At 40.5% G+C, this 27,016-nt stretch overlaps 1 protein-coding gene across 1 annotated transcript in view; it reads left to right on the top strand.

Moving 5' to 3' along the window:
• The window catches only part of CDKAL1 (CDK5 regulatory subunit associated protein 1 like 1), a 426,979-nt gene that overhangs the window by 379,536 nt on the left and 20,427 nt on the right, over positions 1–27,016 (top strand). Inside the window, exons 14-15 of the mRNA XM_055800231.1 lie at positions 18,975–19,058; positions 22,323–22,487. Coding sequence (XP_055656206.1) covers positions 18,975–19,058; positions 22,323–22,487 — 249 coding nt within the window. The remainder of the gene's footprint in view (positions 1–18,974; positions 19,059–22,322; positions 22,488–27,016) is intronic.

The following is a 27,016-nucleotide window of genomic DNA, read 5'->3' on the forward strand; positions in this document are numbered from 1 at the left end:
ATTGCTTAATTATTCCATTTAAAACTGGATGGAAGAGGGGTCATTATGGGTTTAAAGCTTTACTTTCGATTTATATGGCTTGGAATTATACTTAGAAAGACAAGAGCTTTTCTCTTTGCATAAATTAATTTAAAATCATAGTCTTTTGAGTGCTCTTCAGAAAGTAAATGGGATTCTGATTAATTTTAGTTCTGCAATTGCAGGACTTCGTAATGAACTAAATGTAGACTGAAATCATGAGGAAGTTGAAGAGATCTTTTGAAAGATGTGTGAAAATGTCAGACGGATCTGCTGAACATGTGTTTCTTTCATATGATGCAACCAAATGTTTAGGGTTCCAGCCTATATAATAAATTGTGTGCAGTGCCTCCCTCAGCCTTCTGCGGCATGTGTTCAAGGTGTGAAACCCATTATTCTAAAATCTCAAAGTTGTCAGTGACATTCTAGGAAAGCAAGGAAATATGTGGTATTACATTTTATAAAGAACCAATCTGTCTGTTTTCAAGTGTCACATTTTTGTGTCTGATTTATCACTGTTACATGCACATGTACAGCTAATGTGCAGCTCCAGGGTTCTTGTACTGAGAAATCTTACATTCTTCAAATCAAATAATTGTATAGAATGTCCTTCTGAATTTAAATAGACTCATTTTCCGTAAACTCATGGTCATTAATATTTGTTATGTATTCCCAATGTCAGGTGTACGCAATGTAAAATACAAAAAGGTGTAATAATCGTCTTACTCTAATCTTAGTATTTCCTAGTGAGAATATTGTACTCACTATCCATTTCCCCTTGTGCATCATACACCTTCTTTACAACAGATATGATATTTAGAGAAAATACTTCTCCGGAAGGTTGCTGATTTTTCACTAGTCTATCATAAAATTAAAATTAATTTAAATTATGGTAGGGTTCCTATGTATTTACTGAAATTCCTTTCAGAATATATTGAAGTTCCAAATATTAAGTCCATCTTTCTGCCTGTTTTTCTTTTCAAATTGTTTATTTAAACTGATCATTTATTTTTAACTACCTCAAGCAAAGGCACAAGAAATAGAAATCAGTTTCAAACGCTGAGAGGAGTGGAAACAAGTAGGTGCTGCTTTGATCTTGATTCAGACTGGTTTTGTGAAAACATTGGCTGTTGTTACTTGAGATATCTTATCCCATCTTATCCTAAATGACAAAAATGTTATTGAAACTTAAATGGGTAATGTGAACTCAGTTTTACTGTGTGGTCTGTTACTTCAGTGTCACGCACAAGAACAACAATGCAGTGCTTTAGGAATCCCGTTGAGCAGGGAGCTCAGAGCTCATGAGTGACTTTTCCTGTGGACCTTTGAGCCCAGAGCACTCAGCTGGGGCAGGCGGAGGTGCAACCCAGTGTCACTGTAACCGGGAACCACTGACGGACACGGAGTGTCACCTGGTCCACTGCATGCTCGCGGTCTTCAGATTACACTGAAGACTGGCTTTGTTTGTCTGTAAGTTACTCTGCTGCTCATATACTTACATATATATATAACTGCAGTGGCCAGATGAGCTGCAGCAACATTGCAGAATGCATTGCCCAAGGAAGGAGACGCAGCATCCCGTGGAGAGAGCAACCTGTGGAAGAATACCTTGAGTCAAGAAGACTGAATCAACTAGGCAGAAGTCTACCAAGATCAGAGACCTGTTATTTCTCTTTCAAAATATAATGCCGTGGGATTAAAAACAGAAAGTACCTTATATTCCTCAAAGCTGAAAGGATTATCTGTGTTAAGGACAAAAAAAAAAAAAAAAAAAAAAAAAAGACAGCTCCATGATACATGGCTGGATTTTGTTTGCTTATATCAGACCACCCAGCCACAGTGTTCTCGAATAGTATCTTGTATACAAAGCGTACATATTTACTGTTAACCTCTCACTGACTTTAGATAACATTTCTGGACACGTGTGGTATATCGTAGCCCAGTTGCCTGGGCTATATGAACACTCAAAGATATTTTCTCGAGTAATGCTGTGGCCACCCGGTGAGCAGCCAGCTCTTATCTGTAAAGTCAGTTTGAAGAGCCATGGCAGCTCTGTTGCAGATATTAGCTGACACCTTTAAACTAAATCTTTTGCCTCACTGATCATCAGTCTCGGTGTTAAACAAGCCAAAAAACAAGCAGATAAACGAGAGATTTGAGGTTCCTGTAAAAACTGCAACAGTAAAAGGATGCACCAGTTCAGACTCATCGGCCGTTTGCCGAGGGTTCAGTGTAACCACAAACTGATGTTTGCTTTACCACCGTTTCTCTTGATTTTCAACCAACATCCCGTGCACCATTCCATGCATAGCAGAGTAATCATTTTCTTTCTAATGCCCATGGCAGCTGGTGTGTCCTCAGTAAGAAGATTACATTTGCAATGGCAAGACAAGGACCTAAACACATTAAATTAATCTCCCAGTCCTCCCGTAATTGAAGAACCTGGTTGTTGAAATGTTGCTGCCTGCTGGAGAATTTCAAAACCGTGGAAGCTCTGGAGTCAGACCCTGATGGCCTCGCAGTTATGTCGTTATTCTTCATGCGAGTCACAGTGTGAGAGAGGGCTCAGGTGGCAGAGACAGAAAAATTCCCTATTACTGTATCTGCCAATCTCATTCACACTGGCCTCCTCCAAAGAAGACAGTGCAGCATTTGATACTGAAACAGAAACTGTATTTTTCCACCTTTCCTTCGCTGTTTTCTTCTCACTTTACAAGGTGAATGTATTATTACATCTACAGGCAAAGGGTAAATTTCCTGGTACTGGCAAAAGCACTGTGTAAATATAAGCCCCCTGACAGACGTTCATAAACAATTAGAACTTTGTGCTTCCGAACTTTGCTTTTTTCCATCTTTTACCCCATTTTTTAAAGCAGTGTATTATAGTATAATGATGAAAGCAACTGCAGCCTGCATATATGCAAACGGCCTGTGTATTTTAAGTCTGTCTGTAAGAACAGGAGGATACCGCTGCCCCAGACTGATTTTCCTTTCCCATGTTAAAACCTTAGTAAGGTGTTTATTTAGATATTACTGCTGACTTGGAGATTGCTTACTCTGTGGACACCCGAGAACAAACAAAGAAAATCTATGAAGCGAGTAGCCCAAGGACAACTATGTGTTTTTAACATGATGCTTTAGAGGATTAGACTCTCTTCTGGCATTATTTTTCTTTTCTATGCCGTTTTTCAAAGAATCATTAAATGTTGAAGTGCTAAAATGCAGCAAAACTCTTAAACAATTTAAAGTGAGGATAAATAGCAGTTTTCCACAGTTCCCTGACTTTATTATCTTTGGATTTTCTATCTATGCCTACCATGAGATTTCTTTAATAGCTTCTTCAAGGATCTGTGTTCTAGGAAAAAAAAATACCTTCCCTTCACACTGTGTGCCATGTTTTGGAGATCGCTGCTAAAAATACAGTATTACTGACAAAGTTACACAAGAACCTAACAGTTGAAATGAATCAAGGCCAGGTATATTCTAATGCTAAAACAAAAAATAGGTCCGCATAAGGCTGACGAATATGAATTTTTTGCTGGCATAGGAACTAGCAACATAATGAACACCCTAGCACAAGAAGAAAGGCCATGGAATGGAAAAGCACTCTGCTCAAATAACGGCTTGCCCCTATTTTACAGATGGGAAAACTGGGGCGCGCTGAGAACTTAATTGATTTCCCCAGTGTCACCCTATAAATCATTGATGTGACAAGGCCTAAAGCTGATTCTCTCTGAGAGCTGTGCAGCTAACTCTGCCTGACTCTCTTCAATAAACAGATTCTGAAAGCATGTTCTCTTCCATGCAATAATTTATACTTGATGCATGAGAAGCCTGAAGTATGAGCAGATAATCCTGTTTGATCTGTATTTTGCAAAAAACCCTTCCAGATACTCTGTTCTACTTGATCCACTTCTTTCATAAACAGATTTTGTGTTGCCACCTTCTTTCCTTGTTCAATCTCCTTTCTCTTTGTGTAAATGAAATGGCATATCCTCTCTCCCAGGTTGTGCATTTATTTCATGCTCTCTTGAGTTCAGATCGCATAACTCATCTCAGCCTCTCTGAGAGGCTAACCTCTTCTCCACTGAAGCTGGGTCATGAATAATTTCCTAGAAAGTGAGGCATTACCTCTTCTTCAACCCTGGAGCTAAGGGAATATCAGCTGTGAGGAATTATTACCAGTACCAACCGTCTAAGAAGGTAAACCTGTGAGTCCTGAAGATTCCTTCTTAGCAAAGGACTCTTTATAGGATGAAGAAATTAATTACATGACTTGCCAGGCCCCTCACCTTCCTTGCCTCTGTATTAATTCCTTGTTTTCTTTTAATCAGACCCATTTGTTTGGGCTATTTGTACATACTGGACTTCAGCAGCCAGTGTCAGGCTGCTGTTGTGAGAGGACTGCCAGGTACTACAGTCACAAGCCTTTACAGCTCTTGCCTTGCCATCTGGCCACAATGGAAGGAAACAAGCCTAGATGGAGTCCTTGGTTTGGGAGCATTTTCTCTGCCTTTAGAAGGACCTTCAGGTCACTTGTGGCCCATACTCTGGCTTATCTCACTGCATTGTAGCTTAAAGGAGTCTGACAAAATGTTTGACAAGTTTATCAAATGGCCAGAATTTTCATGTCAGAAGTTACAAAATGTATAGTTGAAGTGCTTCAAATACAAACGTGACCCGTTATCTCATACTGCCTGAACAAATTCTGTCCTTGATTATATATAACAAAGGAAAGGGCAGATATTCCCTTTATCAGAAGCACTCTTCAGAGATTAAGTTTAACAGTAGTCCTCTAAAAATATAGCAAAAGCTCTATTCTGGCTACTGGCATTCAAGCATAATGGAATATAGCAAAATCCACTATATAAAATGATTTGTGTGTGTGGGAAGGGGGGTGGCAAACATGTCTGTAAGATGTTTTAATCTATCATCTTGTGGGGAAAAAAAAGGCAATATAAGGATATGCCCAACTTCATGCAGACTTAATGATGAAGCTGCTGATAATCACAGTTGAAGTGTTGTTTTGAAGGTTGGGTGGAGTCTCTGTTCAGATGAAAATTGTTATTCCATGACTACTTTATGCAAGGAGACTCTTCATTTCATAATAGGTTTTGAACCAAGTGTATTAAGAGTTGGGAGGTGTCTGTTTTCTTATTGATAGTCATCTGCAATTCTGAGGCTGGGCTAGAAATGTAGGCTTTGCAAGCCATAATCTATTTTCATATTGATAATGCCTTGTCTGATGCTTGTGGTAGGCATCCTTATTAATGATAAAATGCACAAGTAGTAAATACTCATGTACTGTGCATGTGTAGTATAAATAATGATGGAGAGCTAAGGAAAAAGATGACCCTGCCCTAACTGCATAAAATGGATTGAATTTGCAAAAAGTTATCCTGTAGCATGTGACAGCAGGCAACATCTGCTGAGTTCAAGGGGTTCTTCCAATGGCTCCTAAAGGGTGGCATGGTTTCTTCTCACCACCTCGCCACAGAAATCCTGTCCCCTGATGTGACAGCCTCTGGCTGTCGGCTGCCAGCCTGGCTCACTGAAAACAGTCTGGAAAATCAGCACAGCCTCCTTTCCTCTCCAGTGGGAGGGGGAACATCCCAGAGCGTGCCCCTGGGTGGTGGAAAGAGTGTTTAAATGATCGTGGTTGCTCCCGTTGCTTCTGATGATACTGACATTTAAGATCTGCTCCTTGGTATCCAAAGCAGGACATTCACCGTACCCCTAACAGCATGCAGAGGTGTTGCTGTTGCCACTGAAGCTGGCAGTGTTACTGCTGAGCTCACTGGTCGTGGTGCTGAGGGTCCTGAGCTTTGTCCTGTAATTCCACAAAACCCGTGCAAAGCCTCTGTGTGGCCAGGTTCTGTTACTGCCATGTTCTGGTTCCAGCCACTAATCAAGTCATTAGTGTATGTTTTTTATAATTGAACTATGTCCTAAAATCTTGACATTCAGCTCTGAAAAGATCAAGCTTGTCCAAGTGTAATTAAGAAGAAATTATGTCTTTCATTTTTTTGTAATCCTAAATGAAGAAAGAATAGGGAATCCTAAACAAAAAAAACAAACAAAAAAAAAAACCAAAACCAAAAACAAGAACAATTAATTGGCCTGTTCCTTCTGTTTCAAAGTTCTGCAATTCAAATATTTAAACAAAATTTCCAGTAATTCTCAATCAAATTTGTGCATTTTCCATCACCGATCTCTGTCTTCACTGTAATTCCCATCAGGTTTCTAGCACTTGATAAACCTGGGTGACCCTGAGGTGTTTGTGTCATTTTTACCATACTAGCTCAGAAAAGCGGGAGGACTACGGTGCACATACATGGAGAGTCAGTTGAATGTGGCAGATACTGGTATGTTAGCTAGAACAGATCAAAATAAGTAGCTTATGTGAAGATATGTCATCTTTAATGTGGTAGCTGTGGTGCCATTTCTACCGTGTCCTTCAGGAGAAGGAGACAGTCCTACAACTGTTCAGCCAGGAGCTTTCTGATTTTTAAACAGTAAGCTTCATAACCATCCCTGTAGTATGCTCTCACGAAACCCCAGAGCCCTGCTGGCTTTCTCGGCAATCTTTTTTGCTTGTGCTATAGGAATCGATGCATCAGCCCAGACCTGCTCACCACTACAGCTGATGAACTATAAATGATGAACATAACTCTCTATATATATATATATAGTTATGATGAACATCATATAGTTGTTGTGTCAAGCAACTTTTCTTTGTACTTGCACAGCACAAGGTGAAATCTGAATTTTTTTCCTCCTTCTTACATACCTGTTTTATGTGATCACCTCACAGAAACTAGCTTATGCTCTTCTTGTTGCTTCTGATGTAGAGAAAAACCACAAAGGATGAGAGGCTGATTCTGTTTCAATATTCTCTTTGGAGAATTCATAGTTAGCTGTTCAGGTGTAGGAGTGACTAAGACGACCGAGGACTGGCTCATTTTGTGCCCCATCTCAATCATTTAGAAGGCAATTTAGGGTTAATGAGCATTTTGCCCTTGAAAACCACCTGCTTAATGTGTTGTTGCCTTTACTGTAGAGAGGCGTGAAAGGGGAAAGGGGCATAGATTTTGAAAATGGAAAACGGGTTCATTTTTTTCATGGGGGCATCCCTTTTTCCCCTCGATGCTTGGAGCATCTCAGCATGGATGAAAGTAAAGCAAGGGTTTGTGGTTCCTCCTGCACCTTATGAGGTGTGTTCACGGAGTCCCTTCGGGAGCAGAACGATTTGCAGGGGAAATAAAAAGAACAATTAACTCGAACCAGGTGCTGTAGAAGAGTAAGATAAAATGACGTGTTGGGCAGTACAGTAAGATGTGGGCAGGAGGAAAGAAGCTGGGAAAAATCTTGCTGTTGGTGAGTTTTTAGTCTAGCCTTGCTGAAGAGTTTTTCTCAGGAGTGGGACTGTGGTTCAGTCTTGCTCAGCTGGTTCATTCCCGTCGAGTATGGGGAAGGCAGGACTCTGGAAGGGGGGAGCACTGAAGGGGAAAAACAGGGTAGGAAAACAGACTGCTGCATGCTATTGACCTCCTGATACGGTCCGAGGTTGGAAGAAGGCAACAGCAACACCAAGTTGGTTTTCCTCACAAGTATTTCTACGTAATGTTGGTACACCCGTGCGTCTGGCTTTGAGAACATTAGATGCCGGGCTGACAGCAGTTACAGGAATACAACAGTGATTTCTGCCGAGTGTGCTTCATTCATTAATACATTTATTTTAATGAGTGGTAATTTGTTTTCTATGCCTCTGATTTTATGTTGCGTTTTGATTGCTATTAATTGCAGATAACTTACAAAAGGGAATGACCATAAATAGAAATTTGAATTATTTTTTTTTCTTTGGAGAACTGTTGTATTTGCATGGCTCGTTTTATTTATATGTGCAGGCCTTTGTTGCAGAGGCACAAGAAGATACTTTCCCTGTTCCACAGCGATCCACCTCCTTTATGGATGGTCATCAAACTGTAGGATTGGGCAGAGCCTCTCCTTTCTTCACTATTCCAGACTGTTGAGCAGCATGTAAAACTCCCTCTGAATCCTCATTTTCACATACACCGAAAACACTTAAATCTAGTTCTAATCATTCCTCTTGCCCTAGCCAGATGGAGGGTTAAAAAGACACACCACACAATTGCTGAAGAATCTTTTTTTCTTTTTTTTTTTTTTTTTCCCCTGTTACTCTTCTGATGGCCAAGACTTTGTACTGTAGGAAGCTTCAGGCCTGTCTGTGTGCTGCACTGGTCAGTGTACATATCCATACTGTTGTATTGGTTTTCTTATGTAACCATAATGTAACCAATACACTTGGTTTGGAATTTGAAACGTGCCAGGGGAGAACATAATAGTCTGATCTGTGATGCAACATGCATGGAGCTACAGCCAAAATATTGACATCGGCTGTAATTTTTTATTAAAAATGAGATTTTTCAAAAAGTTTGTAATATAGTCTTAAGACCTGTATTAGAGATTATAGCATGTTTTTTGTTGATCCATCTCAGTAATTAACTTCACTTGCAATTAAATTGTACAGCTTGTTTCTCTTTTTGTCTTGGTAAAATTGAACTACAGCACAGGATGTCACTGCTTGGTTTGAAAGTTTGTAGAAACGCCTGTCGTCTTCCAATTTTTAAGTATTTCTTACTGTGGACTAAGTAAGGACTTTTTTGAAGAGGCGAAGTTTGCACACAGTGGTACAGGCATTGAAGAGAACGGACAAAGCAGCGAGGCCGTTGGTGTGACATGCTTGTTGCTGATGGCACGTGAAGGGTGATGCGCTGAGGCACGTCCAGCAGCACACAGCTGAGATGGCTGGGATAGCTCTGCATAGCCTTGAGAATTGAGTCGGTTATAAAGAAGTTAGAAAGAAGCACTTAATCCACAGCCATCTTTTTCTTTATGTTCTGGAACAGGAGTGATTTATTTGACCATTTGCTTGTACTGATCTCTGTTTACTTCCTTTAATGGATAATAAAGAATTGGTCAGAATTATTATTCTAGTGTGCTAATGAAGAGGTGCTCCTTCTGGTTACCTTCTTTATGTGCAAATAATTGGCGTGCTGTTTAAAAATAGTAAAATGCACTGCAGCTAGTTTGACAGTAGCGACTATTAAATTCTAAACAACATGAAGTCACACTACATTTATCACTCTTTAACGAATCATTCATTTTGGTTCCTCTGTAAGCCCTTGACGTTCGTTGTCATTCAGCACTATGCCTCTGGAAGTGTCAGCAGTTCTAGGGTCTTACCTTCCCTTAGATTGAAGGAAACCCCTGAAGTGTGTAATTTTTGATCATGTGTTGGCTACCTTCAAAATAAAAGAAAATAATATAGTTTTCCCAGCCTCATTAACATTACCAGCTTCTGACGGTGTTCAGATGCTTTTTTGAGCAGCCTGTGATTCATGTATGCAAAAGGAGTTTATTATTCTTTTGAAAACTGATACATATTTATACCTGGTGTTTTATATACTCTTTCAGTTAGTGCCACCATTTTGTATCCTAAGTTAATTAATTTACAACAATGCTGTTCTACATATTTTATGTGTTCTTAAATGTATTAATACAGTTTTTAGTGGATCCTGGGGAAGAGTTGGGTTTGGGTTTGCATACGGGGTCATTCTGCACCTTTGTTTTTTTCTGGTTTATCCCATCTGCTCTTCCTTTGTTCTCAGATGAGACGAACAGCGAACATTGGCTTCAGATGTAGGATGAGCAGAAAGATTATATTGATGTTTTGGAGAGAAGCCCAACTTCTTGAAGCAGTCTTTTTGGTGTATTTGATTAAAAACTATCAGGCTATAGATGTATCCTAAGAGCACCCAGCCGTCCTGTGGGGATTCCAGTATCATGTCAGGGAAGGCAGTATTGACTGCTGATTTGTATCAATGCTATCTTCACTTCATCATCTGTCTTCTTGCATCCCCTATTTTCATCTATTCCAGTTTTCTTCTGCTCTTCCAATTTTTTTCCTGCTTCTTCTGTCTATGAGGAAGCCACGTGCAGTTCTGCCTGCGATCTAGTGAAATTACGCTTATGTTCTCGCCTTTTATTATTACTGGCAATTCTCTCCAACAGCTGGTGGTGCTGAATCTGTGCTGAACACAGTATTACATCAGTCTGTGCTACATCAGCACCCTTCTGGCAGAGCTGCTGGTGAGCAGTTTTCTTTCCATAGTGTAGACAAGACTTTCGTCTGAGAAAACAGATTGGTATGGCGAGTTCCTAAAGTAATTTCGGGGGAAGTTATTTGATAGGGTATTTACCAGGATGATTTATAAATTCTCATATAACCAATACTTGTCTGGGCTTATGCAGCTGTTAAAAGAGATCACTGAAACAGGAATTGCATATTGTTGCCTTAGCAACTGCCACTTCATATTGTGCTTAAATCACTTGGAGGTACGCAATGCATCTTAAGGAATTGCTTCCAACAAAAACAGCCAATCTTAAATAACTTTAAATAATTTCGCAGAAGGAGCTGAAGGGGATGGCCATTCCTAACAAAGACAGTTATATTTTTCAGCTTGGTAGCCTGACTTCACTGCAAGCTTAGCTTGTTAAAAAAAAGAGTGATACAAAATTTAAAGAACCTACATATTTGTTTACTCCTGCCACCAGAATCCATGTGATTGGCAAATTGGCTTGAAGTCGCAAATATCATTAAAAGATTCCTCATGTTCCATCCTAGAAGATCAGCAGTAATAGTATAGTTTCCTATATTTAATGGTTTATATGTCAGGTTTCCTTCAGGACAGACTATCTAGGGGTTTTTTTTATTTTATTTGTGAGCTGTTGCAGGTATGAAAGGAAGATCTTAAACATACTTTACCTACTCAGATGTTTCTTGTTCCTATTTGGAACTGATCTTTCCATTTAGACTTTTTCTGTAGGTTTTTGCCACAGTTTTATGGGATTTGTTAGATCATCTGAAAAAGAGGAGAGGCTTTTGCCAATATTGCATTAAGGCAGTTGCATGAGTGCTCGTGCTATACGATAGTCTCAAATACCAACCAGTTCTGCCTGGAGTATTTTATATTGCTATAGCAACTTCCCCAGCTCTGTGGTCATTACTGTGTGAGCTGTGTGACAGTCAGAACTGGATTTTGCACGTGTGGAAAACAGAGTTTCAGAGCATGAAGAAACAGCCAGAGTGCCTTAGCAACCTTGTGCTGGATCCAGAACAAAACCAGATTCTGCCACCTCATCCTTTTACTGCTTAAGCCCAGATTTACAGCAGAAAGATCCAAACAAGGGAGACTGCTTTAAGAGGCAGTGTATATCTCCCGTTTCAGAAAACTTACCTTCCTTTTATAATATTGTACACAGCTGATAAAATTTAGCAAGGCAGTGAGGCAGTTGTCAACATGCTACTTTTGTTACCCCTTTCCTAGGCAATGAAAAAGAGACAAGCAAAATGCAAACTTACAGAATTTAAAAGGAATCAGATATTTTGAGGACCAGTTGTCATTTTTAGGTCACCGCTCACATCTCTGAATATAATTTTCATCTGAGCTGCGTGGCAGGGTTCGTATGTGCTGGAAGAAGCTACATTTTCACAGCAGGAGACCAAATCAAAATGAAGCAGTCAGATGCAGGTGCGCAGTAATAGAATGGATCTATTTACCCTGAAGCGTGAGCAATGGACCAAGAAAGCAGAAGCAGTCTACTTCCATCTCTTGCCTCCTTCTCTCCCTACCTTTTCCCTCCCCCATAGCTATGCTAACAAATTCATAAAGGGACCAAAGAGAAGGTGTTCACTTGCTTTTAATGAGCTGTATTGCTGCCTGCTGAAGGTCTGAGGCATTTTTTCGTTGTGCTGATGGTGTACTGTTAGAGCTGGCTGTCTTTAATTTATACCTAATCCTTCCTTCCTGCTTGCACAGCCTCAAGCCAGCCTGGAAAATGGTTGAGAGAGTTTGTCCTGTGGGCATCTGTTGCCTGTATCCATTCTGAATTCTTGAATGATGCTGTGGAAAGAGCAGTAGCAGTATGTCTGAAGCACGTGTGCCTAAAACAAAATAACATTTGAAAAAAAACCAGTTTGCTTAGGTTTTATTTTATAAATCATATCTTTTGTGCAATCTTTTAAAAATAAAACTCCTGCAGCTTCATTTAAAGATGGGCAGTTTATTAATGGTGGGTTGACAAAGCCAGCTGCATTGGTTGGCGGTGAAATGAGACACCTTGATGAACGCTGGCTGCTTCTCGCTCGGGATTCTGGAGCTCTCTAGTTAAGAGCTAAGTACTTTCCTACTTGCAAAGGCGACCACCCAATGCTGTCTCCAAGGCTGCAAAAAAACTGAGCAATGTAAGTAAGGGAAAAACACTGACTCATAGCAACTGTGAAATGGTAAAATTTAGCCGCACTGGACATAAGTACAAAACGGTCTGATACGGGTAGTGGGACCAGCAATAGCCACTGTCCTTTAACAGGTTTATTGGTAGTTCATGCATAGATAGCTCTGTGGTCTATGTAAGAGATTGAGAATTTTGGTTTCCTTGCTAATTAGGACTAAGACAGCATTGTCCAGGTTTGAGAGGAGGAAGGAGGAATATATTAAGTCCATGGTGAACTGGGCCACTCGCTCTGCACGGCTGGAGTGAGCAGGTCTTATTTCTTTTCCAAGGTGTAAGACGGGCCAGACATACGTTGTGAAGATAAATGTGATTGATGCTTGATTGTCCTGTGAGGAGCAGGGGGATGGACTCGATGGTCCTTAGGGGTCCCTTCCAACTCAGGATCTTCTATGATTCTGTAATGTAGAAGGGAAGAGGACTCTAAATATTCATGTCTCTGTTGCTGCATTTCTGTACAGGGTTACACGCTAAGCACAACACAGTAAAAAGGAGGCACCTACCCATCTGGAATTGGACAGCAGTGGTAGCTTAAGCCCTAGGAAAGCGGCAGCTGTCTGTGCTGTATGCTAGAAAAGTATTTTTATCCTGGCATAAAAATTGCTATACTCGGGAGCTGAACTATTTTAATATTACCGCTTTCCAATCTCCACATTTAAAACACTAGCAACTCTGTAGAAAAACTCTAAAGTCCATTCTTTGTCTCCAGTGCTACTTTCAGCAAGGGAGATACACCTGCACCCTAAAAGCTGGAGGAGCAGCACTGAATAACAGAAAAAAAGCAAAGGCGACTTTGGAAAGAGATGTGTTCATATCAAAATGGGATTGTGTCATAAGTTTCTACAAACTTTGTCTTCTTTACAGGGTGGTTGTGGCACACCTGGACTTTGTCAGGAGGAGGAAACACCTACAGTGTATAAATAGAAGGCTCAGAGAATGCCTAATTATAATTTTTGAGAAATTTGGCTTCTAATTATAGAAGCATGAGTGTGATTCATTAAAAGTAGGTCCAGCAGTTCTCAGCTTTGTACGGAAGGACACGTCATCTGAATAATTATTAAAATTTATTATAAATAATTAGACCACAATTGAAAAATTGGGAGAGAAGTATATCCGGAATTGATGTGGAATGAACACCACCTAAATTACTTTTGCTTAAACTTCGTACAGGTCAAACTAGTACATGTCAAAATCAGCACGTTTACCAGAAGTATTCTGTGCATCAGAATAATCTGCTAAAACAGACACACATAAATTGTGACCGTGCATATTTTTTATTATCCTGCTTTAGGATGCATTTAAATAACAAATACAGGAAGGTAGCTTTTGGTGTGGCTTCCAAGCCTTGTACTAAGTGTGCTCCACAATAACTGGGGTCAGAATCCAAGCCAGCCTCCCTCAACACGAAGGGAGAGATGCTCGTCGGCTCCGCTGCGAGCTGAACTCAGCCTGAAGGAGCCTTCAGCAGAATCACTGGAGACGGCCGTATGTGCAGCGTGCCGCCTTCTGTGGGAGGAGTACAGAAACACAGCGGTTATTAATATTCTTTTTTTATTTTTCAGCCAAAAAGAGACTCTTAAACACAAAACTAGCGTAACTCAGGTAAAAGAACAATAAGGAAACAGTGAGGAAGACCACGTGCCAAATCTCTGGCTGTAATAAGTAATGAATCAAACCAGATCAATTATTATATTATGTTATATATGTTACAGATATATTATTTATAACAGTTTTCATTAACTGAAATTAAAAGATGAGGCATATACGTTATCTGAGCCTAGTTACAGCAGGTCACTGTTGATGTTATATAGCAATATTATATCAAGCCATGTAAACAGAGCCCGTCTTTTGCACGTGTACTATTGTAGAATTTAAAAATCAGTCTTGTGTTTTATGTAATTCGGTCAGTTTTGGTTTAAAAAAACAAACCTATTTTGACTGCAGCCAAGAACAATGTTTGGCATTTCTTACCGTTTGTTCATGTTAGAAAATCAGCCAGCTGGAAAAACTACTTTTTATGGTATTCGGTAAAGGAAAAACAGAGTTGTAGAATTATCATGTCAGAATATCCGGTAGGATACATGAAAATGAAATAGAAGCTCATAAGTGATTTGATTACTAATTCTGAGATTTGCAAACTACCTGGCAACTGTTGCAGTGGAGGAGGTGATAGGACCAGCAGTGCTTGTTGCATATACTTTTGGTGAAAAAAAGTTCTCCTTGTGTTATGATGTGACCAGTCCACCTTGGGATGGGGGCGGTGCCAGGCAAGGTTTTTTGCTATCATTCATTATTATTACCATGCTGTCCTCTTTAAAGAAAAAAACGCTGGTTCTATAGGAATCTTTCCAAAGTGGGATGCCAGGGCTGAGTTTCCTCAGTTCCAGATGCTTTGTCAGAATTGTAGTTCCCTGAGAGCTGGAACTCATGCATACCTGTGGAAGCAGATGAAAGAATAGGAATAAAAATAAGATACTGAATTACTTCTGCTGGTACATGCCTGAAAAAAATCATCAAAGGTTATTATAATTATGACTGTTATTAGATACCGTGTCTGGTTTCTGCATATTTAAATTCTTTCTGAGAGAGGTGAAACTTAGGCACTTAGAGATCCCAGGGGAATAATTGCAGAAATGATGACATATTCCACTTCTTGAACAAATTTCAATACCAAAGCTGCATTCTGCGTACTTACATTTCTTCTTAATTATACTTGGATGCAGGATAGATAGTCATTTTCTGTCTTACAAATGTGTGTAGCCAATTAGTCTTGTAGCTCATGAATACCCAATAGCCTAACTCATTAAATGGAATTTTCCTTTTCTGTTGTTATTGCAAAAGAGTCTGCAGATAGCTGAATATTATCTTTCACTCTTAGCTCAGCCTTGGCCAAGGCTACAAATCCAGTAACATGAGCAAGTGAATTACCGGGTTTACCTCTGCTCCTTTCCGTATGCCACCTTAGTCTTGTGAGGGGGGGGGGGGGGTGTATTGTAAATCGGTGTAGGCTGCTGGGCTCCTCTGCACCGCTGGTGCTCGATTTTACTGCCTCAGTTTCACAGTTTTGGTGCTGTCTGACAAATATAGTCTTCCCGATTTCCTCCCATTCCTGAGAGACTCTGAGCCCAGAAGCTCTGTCTGGGAGCCCACTGAGACCTGGAGACATGAGCAATTTTTGCTCGTGGAAGGAAAGATGAGAAAAACTGGAGATGTGTCTCGATATATCGAAAGATCAAACACAGGTGTTCTTTTCTTCTTCCCTCTGTTGTTTGTTTGTTTGTTTGGGGGGAGGGGGTGTTGTTGTTATTATTTCTTGCATTTCATGCTTGCCATTCTGTCATCTGAGCGTGTGAAGATAACACATATAGCTTAGGTGACCTCACAGGCAGGATTCACAGAGAAAGTGAAGCAGAATGTTATGACCAGAGAGAACCAGGGAACCAAAGACAATTGTGAAATGAGTTACGGACCCAGGATTGCACTGAGCCAGTTTCACTAAGTTACGGTGTCATAAGTGATGAACAGTGTGAGGACGTGGCTTGGTGCTCAGTCTTGGTGCTTCCCAGTGGTAGCATCTTCCCCCAAGGGTGGATGTTGCTCATCTAACGTGTCATCCTCATCTTCATAATATTGCGTGACATCTGAGGCTTTGGTACCGTGGTGCTGCAGCAGATACCAGGTTGTGATTTTAAAAGCTATGGTCTCAAATGTTACAGAAACAACAAAACCTCTCCGTTCAGGGAAAGTGTTCCATGTAATCTTATTACTGGCGTAGTTATCTCCAGTGCCCCCTTGACATGTATTTGCAAAACTCCTCTGGGGATATGGATTGAATAACTGTTTTCTTGAAAGAAAAAAGCACCGTACTGTTTAGGGGAATGGTAAATGGTTACACTGGATTTAGGTTACTAAAATTTGAGTATGTCGTCTCTGTTGTTATTTGTAATTGCAGGCTTCCCAGAGAAGCATGAATGGAAATTTTAAATGTGCTATAAACACCTCTTAAAAGTATGCATAAATATACACCTGTTCTACTGTTTGGATTTTGCTGCTGGGTCTGTAACTCAGGGCTTGTGCCCCTTCTGCTGTGTACCCCACACTTGTGGTCCTGGGGAATGGACTCAGCAGCCTTTGGGGTGAGAGGCTGGGTGCTCGCTGTCTCCCCTGCTCTCCAGGCTTTAATTTGGGAATACTCCAGAGAAGGCAAGAGTTATTCCATGAAGTCTTTCTGTTTGGCAAGTGAAGAATTATATATGTATCATGTGTGTGTGTGTATATATATGTGCATATATATGGTGTGTGTACATATATATATACACACACACACACACTGTAATGCGTAATATTGCTGTTTCTTCTTGTTCTTTTTTCTGCCATTGACTCTTAGGGAAAATCCTAATCTTATCTTTTACTTTTATTACTTGTGCCTTAAAGAACCAAAACACTATTACCTGATTTGCATCTTCTTGCTATTGACATGGACCTTCTGGTGTCTACCTGACTGCTGCCACTAGGATGTGGTGGAAGGCTTGCAGGGAGGGGGGGGAGTCCTGAAGGCAGCTCTGCTCACAGATATTAAAAGTTTGCAGTAAAATGTGAAATATTTTTGATTCTCAAAATAGCAATAAAAGCTGTAGGTAAATTTAACTTGCTAGATAGTTGCAATTTGCAGAATGCATTTGTCAAATAGTTTGGAAATAATCCAGGGCGCATTTAGATGAGAAAAATATTAGAGATGGGCTCAGACTAAAACCGTGAGCTAAATGTCCTCCAAGCCTTGCAGATACTAGGGAATAAACCTCATTATACAACTCAGTAATGGACAAAATCAAAAGGTTGTGGCGAAAGTCAGATTTTGTTTCATGTCTGCTCAGCACCTAAATGCAACTGGTTTGTCTGGGGGTCTCCATTTACCTGTGAAACTGGCGCATCCTTTAAGCTGTGTCGGTGCGTTTGGAAGCTGGGAGGTGTAATTGAAACGCGGGGCTTAATATCCCTGTGGCTGCGAGTTCAAAACTCTTCTTTGAGTCGGGGTAAATGCGCAGCATTGGCCCCACTGTCATGGACACCAGCGTCATCTCAGGGGTACGGTTTTGTGAAATCACCAAGACGGGGTAGAGATGCCCTATCACTGTAATCAAACTCATGTGGGCTTTATCAAGGAGGAGGCGAGTAGGTGGGCGTGGCGGTGCCTGGAAGCTGTGTGGCAGCTCCCTGGGCTGCTGCTGGTCAGTGTGACACTGGGATACTGGTCGGTGTGACACTGGGATACTGGTCGGTGTGACACTGGGATACTGGTCGGTGTGACACGGGGCTGCTGTTTGATGTGACACACGGATACTGGTTGGTGTGACACAGGGCTGCTGGTTGGTGTGACACAGGGATACTGGTTGGTGTGACAGGGGGCTGCTGGTTGGTGTGACACAGGGATACTGGTCGGTGTGACACTGGGATACTGGTCGGTGTGACACGGGGCTGCTGTTTGATGTGACACAGGGATACTGGTTGGTGTGACACAGGGCTGCTGGTTGGTGTGACACAGGGATACTGGTTGGTGTGACACAGGGCTGCTGGTTGGTGTGACACAGGGATACTGGTTGGTGTGACAGGGGGCTGCTGGTTGGTGTGACACTGGGATACTGGTCGGTGTGACACTGGGATACTGGTCGGTGTGACACGGGGCTGCTGTTTGATGTGACACAGGGATACTGGTTGGTGTGACACAGGGCTGCTGGTTGGTGTGACACAGGGATACTGGTTGGTGTGACACAGGGATACTGGTTGGTGTGACGGGGCTGCTGGTTGGTGTGACACAGGGATACTGGTCAGTGTGACACAGGGATACTGGTTGATGTGACAGGGCTGCTGGTCGGTGTGAAAGGGCTGCTGGTTGGTGTGACACAGGGATACTGGTTGGTGTGACGCAGGGGTACTGGTTGGTGTGACACAGGGATACTGGTCGGTGTGACACAGGGATAATGGTTGGTGTGACAGGGCTGCTGGTTGATGTGACACGGGGCTGCTGGTTGGTGTGACAGGGCTGCTGGTTTGTGTGACAAGAGTTGCTGGTCGGTGTGACACAGGGATACTGGTCGGTGTGACACGGGGCTGCTGGTCGGTGTGACACAGGGATACTGGTCGGTGTGACACGGGGCTGCTGGTCGGTGTGACACAGCTGCTGCTGTGGCGGGGCTGGGGATGGTGCTGCCCGTGCAGTGACCGACTGCAGGGTTTATGCTGAAGGGAGGTTTCTCATCAGTTGGATAAAGCCGTAATGGACCCTGTGTGAATTTGACATTTTGTTGTTACTGTATGAATAAGTTAAAATCAGTTTTATGTTTCCGAACTGGATTATCACATTAAGCTGTTACAGTACCGCAGTTCTTAAATCTGACTTTTAACTCCTTCAGTTTTAGACGGTTTGCACCAGGGTTTTCTCTGCCCCGCTTTCTCGCTGACACAGAGTTTCCTCAGAGAGTTTGGTTATTTCTAAGAGCATTTGTTTGTAGTTGCAGCTCTTTTCTGAGTGTAACTCATTATTTTTGTTTTCTGAGTCATCTCTCATGTCTTTTATTTTCCAGGTTGGTGAGAGGCAGAGAGTTCTAGTAACAGAAGAATCCTTTGATTCAAATTACTATGTTGCTCACAATCCTTTCTACGAGCAGGTACAGTTGAATAAACAAAATAACATCTTTTTGGTTTAGCTTTGCTTTCTGATAATCTTGGCAACACAGTGTGCCACAGTGAAGAAAACAAGTAAAGAAATAAAAAACATTTTCCAGGAAAGCTGTGACCATCAAGACTTGTTTATGAGATATTTTGTTTCTGTGTTGTAAGTACAATTTACGTCAAATTATGTTAAGAAATACGCAGTGGCTCTTTGAGTGTACAGTGTGAGAGGATACATGCTATATATCCAAACAACATTATTTGAATGATTTAAGAAGCTGTTAATTACTGTAGTAATTTTAATTTCTGTGTCTCCAAAGCATTGTTTTCTGACTACCTGAATCTTGATAATTTCCATATAGCTTTTAGAAAATCCTTTCAAGCAATGCAATTTGCAAAAAAAAAAAAAAAAAAAAACATTTCAAATAGGAAGGGTCAGAAACTTCTCTAGATTAACACTTCAGCCTGATATGTTGTGTTTTCTTCTATGTACTTTCTACAAATGAATTCTTTCCACGCAGAAACATTATCTTTGAGCTAGGAAGTACAGCATCTATTTCACCAAATTATTATTTTTGCTCAAAAGCAGATGACTTAAGAAACCAATGAAATTGGCTTTTCTGAACCATCATGATTTCATTCTGGTTTTGCCTTTGACTTGTTCTTCATTTTCATGCACTGAGCTGTCTACAGTTTGCTTTTTGCTACCTTTATGTCTGAACCTGCAGAGGTTATCGATGATGGCTGTGCTTATGTAGTCCCCAGTAGTGCTTTCTTCTGCTTCCAGGTTAGCTTACAGCCTTTATTTATTTATTTCTGCTTAGTAGTAAGTAACATTACTGCTTTTGAAATATCTGTTTCTATTAGATAGCTGGTTCACTATTTTTTCCTCAGTTGTTTCTGGACTTTGTGGGTTTTTTCTGATAAATCTCTTTTTTTGTTGTTGTTGTTACATCTCTAACCTCTGTCTAAGTCTCATATCGCTGTTCCTTTTGTAGCTTATCAGTCAGATTTGAGGACCGTAGTTTTCCATATAGAGATTTAAAAAATTGCTTGGGGCTTCTTAGTGTTCAGTGTGTGTTCTATGAAAATTTAATTAATTGAAGGAAAAGCAATATCTGTAAAAAAAGTGTTGCTGGTTTATGGGATATTTGTACAGCACCTAATAAAGCTCCTGATTGGGACTGTTAAAGAATACACAAAATATAAAGAGCAACATAGGGAGTAATTTGAAGATTTTTTTATGGAAGAAATACTTTCCACTATTAAAATGTGTATCTTTGCCCTCAAATCTTATGTGTGGCATGTTTGACAAGGATAATATCCTTCTGTTTGCCCAGGTAAGCACAAGATTTGGTGGTAGTAACTGACTTTAATAACAGTAAATTTAATGATAGCTAATTGAAAGCCACTCTTGAGTCGTTAATTATACTGGACTTTGGAAGCTGAAGCTCAGAGTCCTGGTGTAATGTTCTGTTAACTCAAATAGTTAATCAAACATTCTCTCATCACTAAGTTCATCAATATTACAAGAGTTTGCTATTAAAGCCACTTGGACAGAGCTGCTGCGCCTACCTGGCAGCACTGCACTTGCCTTGGGGGCTTTGGTGATGCACTGTAAAAAAGTTCATCGGACTGGGTAGTCTAAACTGACCAACAGGGAACTTGGCCAGAACAACATCAAGATGAGGGTTTCTGTTGGTAGAACTTAGGATTGTGGCTGGGGATTTTTTCCTAACAAATACTTCTATCAGAAAAATGTATGCGTGTACGTCAAGCCCGGCTGCTTCGTTATTTACGGTACCTCCCAGATATTTTCATGTAACCTACTTCTTTTTCTGAAGTAGTAGTCACTTACTCATTTCTGTCCCTGAGGATTTATATTTATTTGCTGCCATTTTGCATGAGATACCAACATATAAAGAGGTCACAGGCACAGTGATATTTAGTTCCCAAATTTTCCTTTGATTTAAATTTGCCCGAGATGAAGCGTATGGGAAGAAGGGTGATCTAGTCACGTTGTAACTGTCTCAGCATCAGGCTCCTGGCTTGCTGTGTGTCACTTAGTTCCATTAGTCTCATTTTGCCTGCCTCTGAAGGGCAAAGATATCTGTTTTTCTTGGAAGATGCTTAGGAAGCTCAGCAGAATCCCAAGATCTGGAAACTCCTACAGTCACGAACACCCTGAGCCTTCAGGGAAAAAGGGAGACTGCCGGTGATGGTTCCCTCCAGGTGGGACAGCCAACACTTGTGATAGGTGAAAATGGAGAGGCGATGTTTGGCAACAAAATGCTCTCCCAGTGTGGTTGGCACCAAGCTGTTCTCTGAAAATCCTTTGCACACATATTCTAAAAAATCAAGCTGTTTTAAGGTGTTTCGGTTTCAGCATCCAAAAGTCAAGATATACGTATGCATTCATCACCTTTGGAAACCTTGTGTTTGTGTGTGGAGGAGTTTCAATAAAATATGATTAAATAAATCCCTGTGATTCGATTTTTTCCAGTGTTTAATCAGGAAATGACTCGGCTTTTCTTTTTTAGCTGCTTCTCTACTTTTAGAGCCTCTTTATGTCATTTGTTCTTCCAGCAAAAAATGTTGCACCTGTGTTGGGCTCTTTCTTTTGTAACGTATGACCTAGGAACATCTGTTATGTCGTGCCTTTTTAGTGCAATTCTTATGGGATTGTCTGATACTCTGGTTGTGCAAATTCAGGAGAGGGTGGCATTAGTTGCTCATCTAAGAGACACACTCATCCATTTTTGCAGGCATTCATTGTCAATCATGAATCTCATGTGCAATCAAAATAAGGGCTTGTGCAAATGGAAACAAGGGCGTAATTTCTGTCCTGAAGCATTTACAGATTCAAAAACTTTTTTAAAAAAGTATCATGGGTTAGATATGAAAATAGGAAGCTTTACAGCAGTCCGTTAGTACTGTGTAGTACAAGTGCCCTTGGGAACATTTTGGGTCTGGATTCAAATGTTGCAACTCAGACCCAACTTTCTCCTCAATCAAAAAGCACAACTCACGGGATTGGTTGGAGGTGAAAAGAACTGAGCTAACGCTGCAAAGCTCTCGCAGGATGCAAGCCGGCGATGCTACTGGCCAAGTGTCGGGGGCTATAGTGTATGTTGGTGCCTAAAATTTTAAACGTGTAGGATTTGCTCTAATGTTTATCAAGTATCTTTTCTGAATTGAAGCCGGAGACACTGATGTGCTTTGTGGTGTTTATTAACTGTGTCTTTATCTTTATTTGAAAGGTTCTTGTGCCAAAGGATCCTTTGTTAATGGGTAAGATGGTAGAAGTGAATATTTATGAAGCTGGGAAACATTTCATGAAGGGGCAGCCAGTGTCAGATGCCAGAGTTTACACTGCATCCATCACCAGACCGTTAGCAAAAGGAGAGGTTTCTGGTTTAACAGAGGTGAGTAAAAGACATCTTCTGCTTTACTACACTGGTAAAACAGCAGCTGTTCGAGCATAACGATTCCATGCTATGTATCTGTTATCATTTTATAGTTCCCCTTTTATATATCCATGAAGCTTTAATCTTTCCTGACAGATTGAAATCTGAATTTAAAAGAAGTTTTTGCTGATGCCTATAGCTTTACTTTGCTGACTACAAAGGCAATATACACTTGTTTCTTGTTCCAGGATACAAGAGGAGGAAAGAATTTACTAGAATTGGAAAGATTTAACACCACTGATTATACAATTCAATGTATTTAATCTCTAGTTTAGTGGAAGAATGAATCTGTTTCTTTCACTTTGCAAAGCTCTTTTAAAAAAATGTGTGTTGGTTACATGTCTGTTGGATTTAGAGATTCAAAATTAATTGATGGTTAGAGGGACAGAATATTTACAATGTATTTTGGAAAAAGGTCAACATCTGATTTAGTCATGTAAAGAAAATGAAACTCTCTTAAAAAGAGATCTGATCCTTATTTTACACCTCAGTAGAGATGGCTGTTAGCCAAGTATTCTCATACATTTCATGGAGCTCTAGTTGTAAAAACTGATGGAGTGTGAAATGAAAATGTGTATCACATTTCTAAGCATCATTTGATGTCCTTTCTCCAGCACTGTTGTTAGGATCTCCAAAAATATGTGGCAATAATTTAGCACATGGAAGAAGGCTAATTGGCAGTTTATCAGCCACCTTGCTGCTTTTACAGGAAATTGTTGACAAGTATTAAAGTATATATGCATCCTTCTAATTCTAAGTATTCATATTTGGAAGAAATAATCAATGCATAACTTAGGTGACTAGTGTTACGCTAAGCTACTTGGTCTCTTGAATAAGGCTGGCTGTGGAAACACAGAGCAATGATAACGCACCTAATGTACTGTGTGTGGCAGACTGTGAAACCTAAGCACAAACACGTTGCTAAACTCTGCTTTGAATACTGTCAGTGTGTATGTGTATATTGGCCTGATAAAGGTCTGTCAGAGGAAAAAACAGCCCAAACCCTCAGACTGTCTGGTTGGACTATGTAGCTATTTAAGCACAGCTGATGAAAAAATCAGAACAATTTTTTTAATGATCTGGTGGAACAGAACCAAGCCTGTCATTAAAGTGAATGAATGCATGCTGCCAGAAGCTTGTAGCATGGGAATAAGCAAGCAGACTGTTGCCTGAAATTTTGTGTGTTAAAAATGAGAGATCAAATTATTAAAATCGAGGATGCTGATAGTTTCTGTAAGAACTCATTGTGATGTATAGATCCGCTCCTGACCTTTGAGTAGATATGAACAGGTACCCGGGATGCCCAAGGAAATGGCTACAGCAAGCGAACAAGAAGGCAAATGGCTTTTCATCACTTTTTGGGGCTGCCAGTGCTCCTTCAAGGGAGTATCTTATTTATGTTTGTCCACTGGACATGCTAGGAACTTTCTGGAAAAAAATAGAATCTCAGTACTTCAATAAATGGGACATCTTTTGTACATTGAAGGCACAGCTGAAAGCTTTTAATCACACTTGGCCAACATCTAATACAGAGAACATGAACTGAAAATGTTCTAGGATGTTTCTCCTGACAAATCATATTTAAATGGCAAACCAGAAACTTGCTTCAGGTTCCCAGGAAAAAAAAGTCAGTTTGTCACAGAGTCACCGTGGCTTTTTGGCTAGGTGAAGGATGCTCTTTTTGCTGTTCTGCATGGTTGGACTGCCGGGAAGCGTTTCCTGCCCAGTGTGCTCAAGGCAGGTAATTCTAACCTAAGATTCTTATGAGCAAGGTACAAGGGGCAGCGTATGTCTTGTGACCCTTTAGATGTGTGTTATGTGCACAGATGGCAGGCTGGGGACAGAAGAAGGAGACAACCCAGAACGTATGTATTCAGATGCTCCCTCAAAAATAGCCAGAGGTCTTGGATCTTCAACACGAGCCCAGGTGTCTCTGCCAGGTTTTCAAAAGGGCAGCATACAGAACTAAAACCTCGGATAACTTTTTAAAGTCAAGCAGTCAAACTATATGATGGAGAGAAGGGTTACCTAATATAGGTTATAAAAGCAAAAAATGAAAACACATGTGGCCCTTTTGCTTTCTCCTTCCCACTGTGCACACAAATGAGCAAGAGTTAGGGCCCGCTCTACATTCCCAGGCTTGAAAGGATGGGTAGCTGGCTGCCAGCTGGCTCTTTCAAGGCCAGGCACGTTTCTGTTGCTCAGCACGGATGTCCCCTGGGCAGAATCTCTCCTAAACAGCAAACCTCCTGTAGCTGGCATGCTGTCTGAAGTGCCCACAAAGTTTCTAGTGGACCTCTGGTCTCACCCTGTCAGTGGTATGTCTTCCTCTCAACTCCTTTATGTTTGCTCGTCCATGATGAGAGCTAGTTCAGAGGAGTACCCAGATTTACATGTGGCATCGGGGTAATCTAGATTAAAAGAATGTGCTAATGGGCCGTACTGCAGTCAGACCCTTACATGCTTCAGCCCATTCCCATTCAACAAAGCACTTGGCTCTTCCCTAATGACCATGTGTATTACTGGGGCCACAGTGCATATAGTTCACCATATAGTTCAGCACGTTGCTATGTTCTATGATGAAGAGGGATAGGTGGCTGAGTCAGGGCTTACTGTAGTTGTAGACAGTCTGCAGAAGTTGAAAGATGCTATTTTTGTAGCATATCCTAGGCATCACTTGCTATTATTAATGATATTTTCATTAGCTTACATAACAGCCGTACTTCTCTCTAATGAGGAGGGTTCATAGAAAGAGCAAAAGCTTTCAGAACTGTGCAGTGTTCAAGGAAATTAATCATATGGCTAAAACCATGATGTTATAAAAATTGAGAGCACTGTAATGTGAGGATGTCAAAGCAAGACTTAAGCCCATTCTAAGCAAGAAGAAATTCTGTGGGTGCTGTGATGAGGAATACCTCCGAAGGAGCACAGCTTATCTGCGATTCTGTGCTATTTCTCCTCTGCTACATGTCCCCCAATAATTTTTTCTGATGAGTTGAGAGGGAAAACCACAAGCAAAATGGTGTGTCTGAAGGAACAATTGTGAGATATTTTTTTTATCATTTTGGCCATGTGACTGGGGTGAAAAATTGGTCCAAAGAAATACAAGAAGTAGGTCACCAACTGGAATCAACAGATTTGACTGGAAAAGAGAGAATGCAAAATGTCACATACAGGACAATTTACTAACTCCATAAAATATTTACGCCTTGTGTATCTGTGCCAAATAAGGAGGAGACAGATAGTGGTGGAATTCATTCAGGATATTTCTGGCATATCTTTTTATTGTGCTTTTGCAGTGTCTGAAGAACATATCCAAGATATATATGCATTAACATATAAATCATTTAGAATGTCTTAGTAGTTACTGTATTTGCTAATGACAAAACTGTGGCTAGGTAGACAGGCCTAGAAAAAGGTCTTGACTTTGAGTAACGTTGAGCTCTGTGGCAGAAGTAGGGCAGGAAGGAGAGAGGAGTGTTGGAGGCAACGGCTCAGGTGAAAAAGCCATCAAAGCCATCAGACTTACTGACTACTCTGGCCATACTACAAGTATCAAAATGCACAGGTGTTTGCTAGGATTTTTTTTTTTTTACTCCAGCATGATTTTTTTTATAAAAACCACTCAACAGGGAATGATGTCTCCAAGTTGCACTGATTTACAGGGGAGCTATTTCGGGGGGCAAATACATTTGGAAATGGTAATTAACTGAGAAATTAAAAATCCACTATAGATTTATTTGAGTTCAAGACGTGGTTGCTGATTCAGTAATAGAACAATGCTTAGAAGATACACAGCAGAGGATATATAGGTGAAAGTTGGAATCAATAGAGCATGAACACATGCATAAACACATTTTTTTTATTTAGTTCTGGTGAATCTAACAGGATATGTGTTGGTTGGGCATTAAAAAGTATTGACGGTAACATTATAATGATTGTTCAGACAAAATGAGCATATCATAAGTTACTGCAATTACGAACAACAGCGAATAAATGTTTCAAAACTGATCGAGAGTTAGTTTGCTAAGTTTCACAGGAAAAAAGATATAAATGCTGCAGATGTGAGTTCCTTTCGTTGAGGCAGGCTTGGAGTTAACAAAGCATTAAGGATATACTTCAGCATTTTGAGATTCAGTAAAGCAATTTAGCCCATCTGCTCTGTTCTTAAGCACTCTGATAAACTAGTCTTCGGGATTCTGAAGGTGGGTTTGCAATAGTTTTGCAACTACACATAGTACTGAGTACATTGTCACTGGATAATAAACATTTTTGAAAAGTCAGCAGTGTGTGTCAACAGTCTGAATGGAATTTATTTCTAAAATAGCATTTTAGTATTTTTATTTTTATTAATTTCATTTGGCGATGTTTAGGGATGACAGTTTCTCAGCAGCATAAAGTCAAATACCTAATAAATATATCCTGTTTACAGACAAGTGTTTGCCCAACCTAATCATTGAAAAAAAATAAGAATCTGCAAGAATATG

The sequence above is a fragment of the Falco peregrinus genome, chromosome 3 (assembly GCF_023634155.1).
Source record: "Falco peregrinus isolate bFalPer1 chromosome 3, bFalPer1.pri, whole genome shotgun sequence".
Classification (NCBI taxonomy): domain Eukaryota; kingdom Metazoa; phylum Chordata; class Aves; order Falconiformes; family Falconidae; genus Falco; species Falco peregrinus.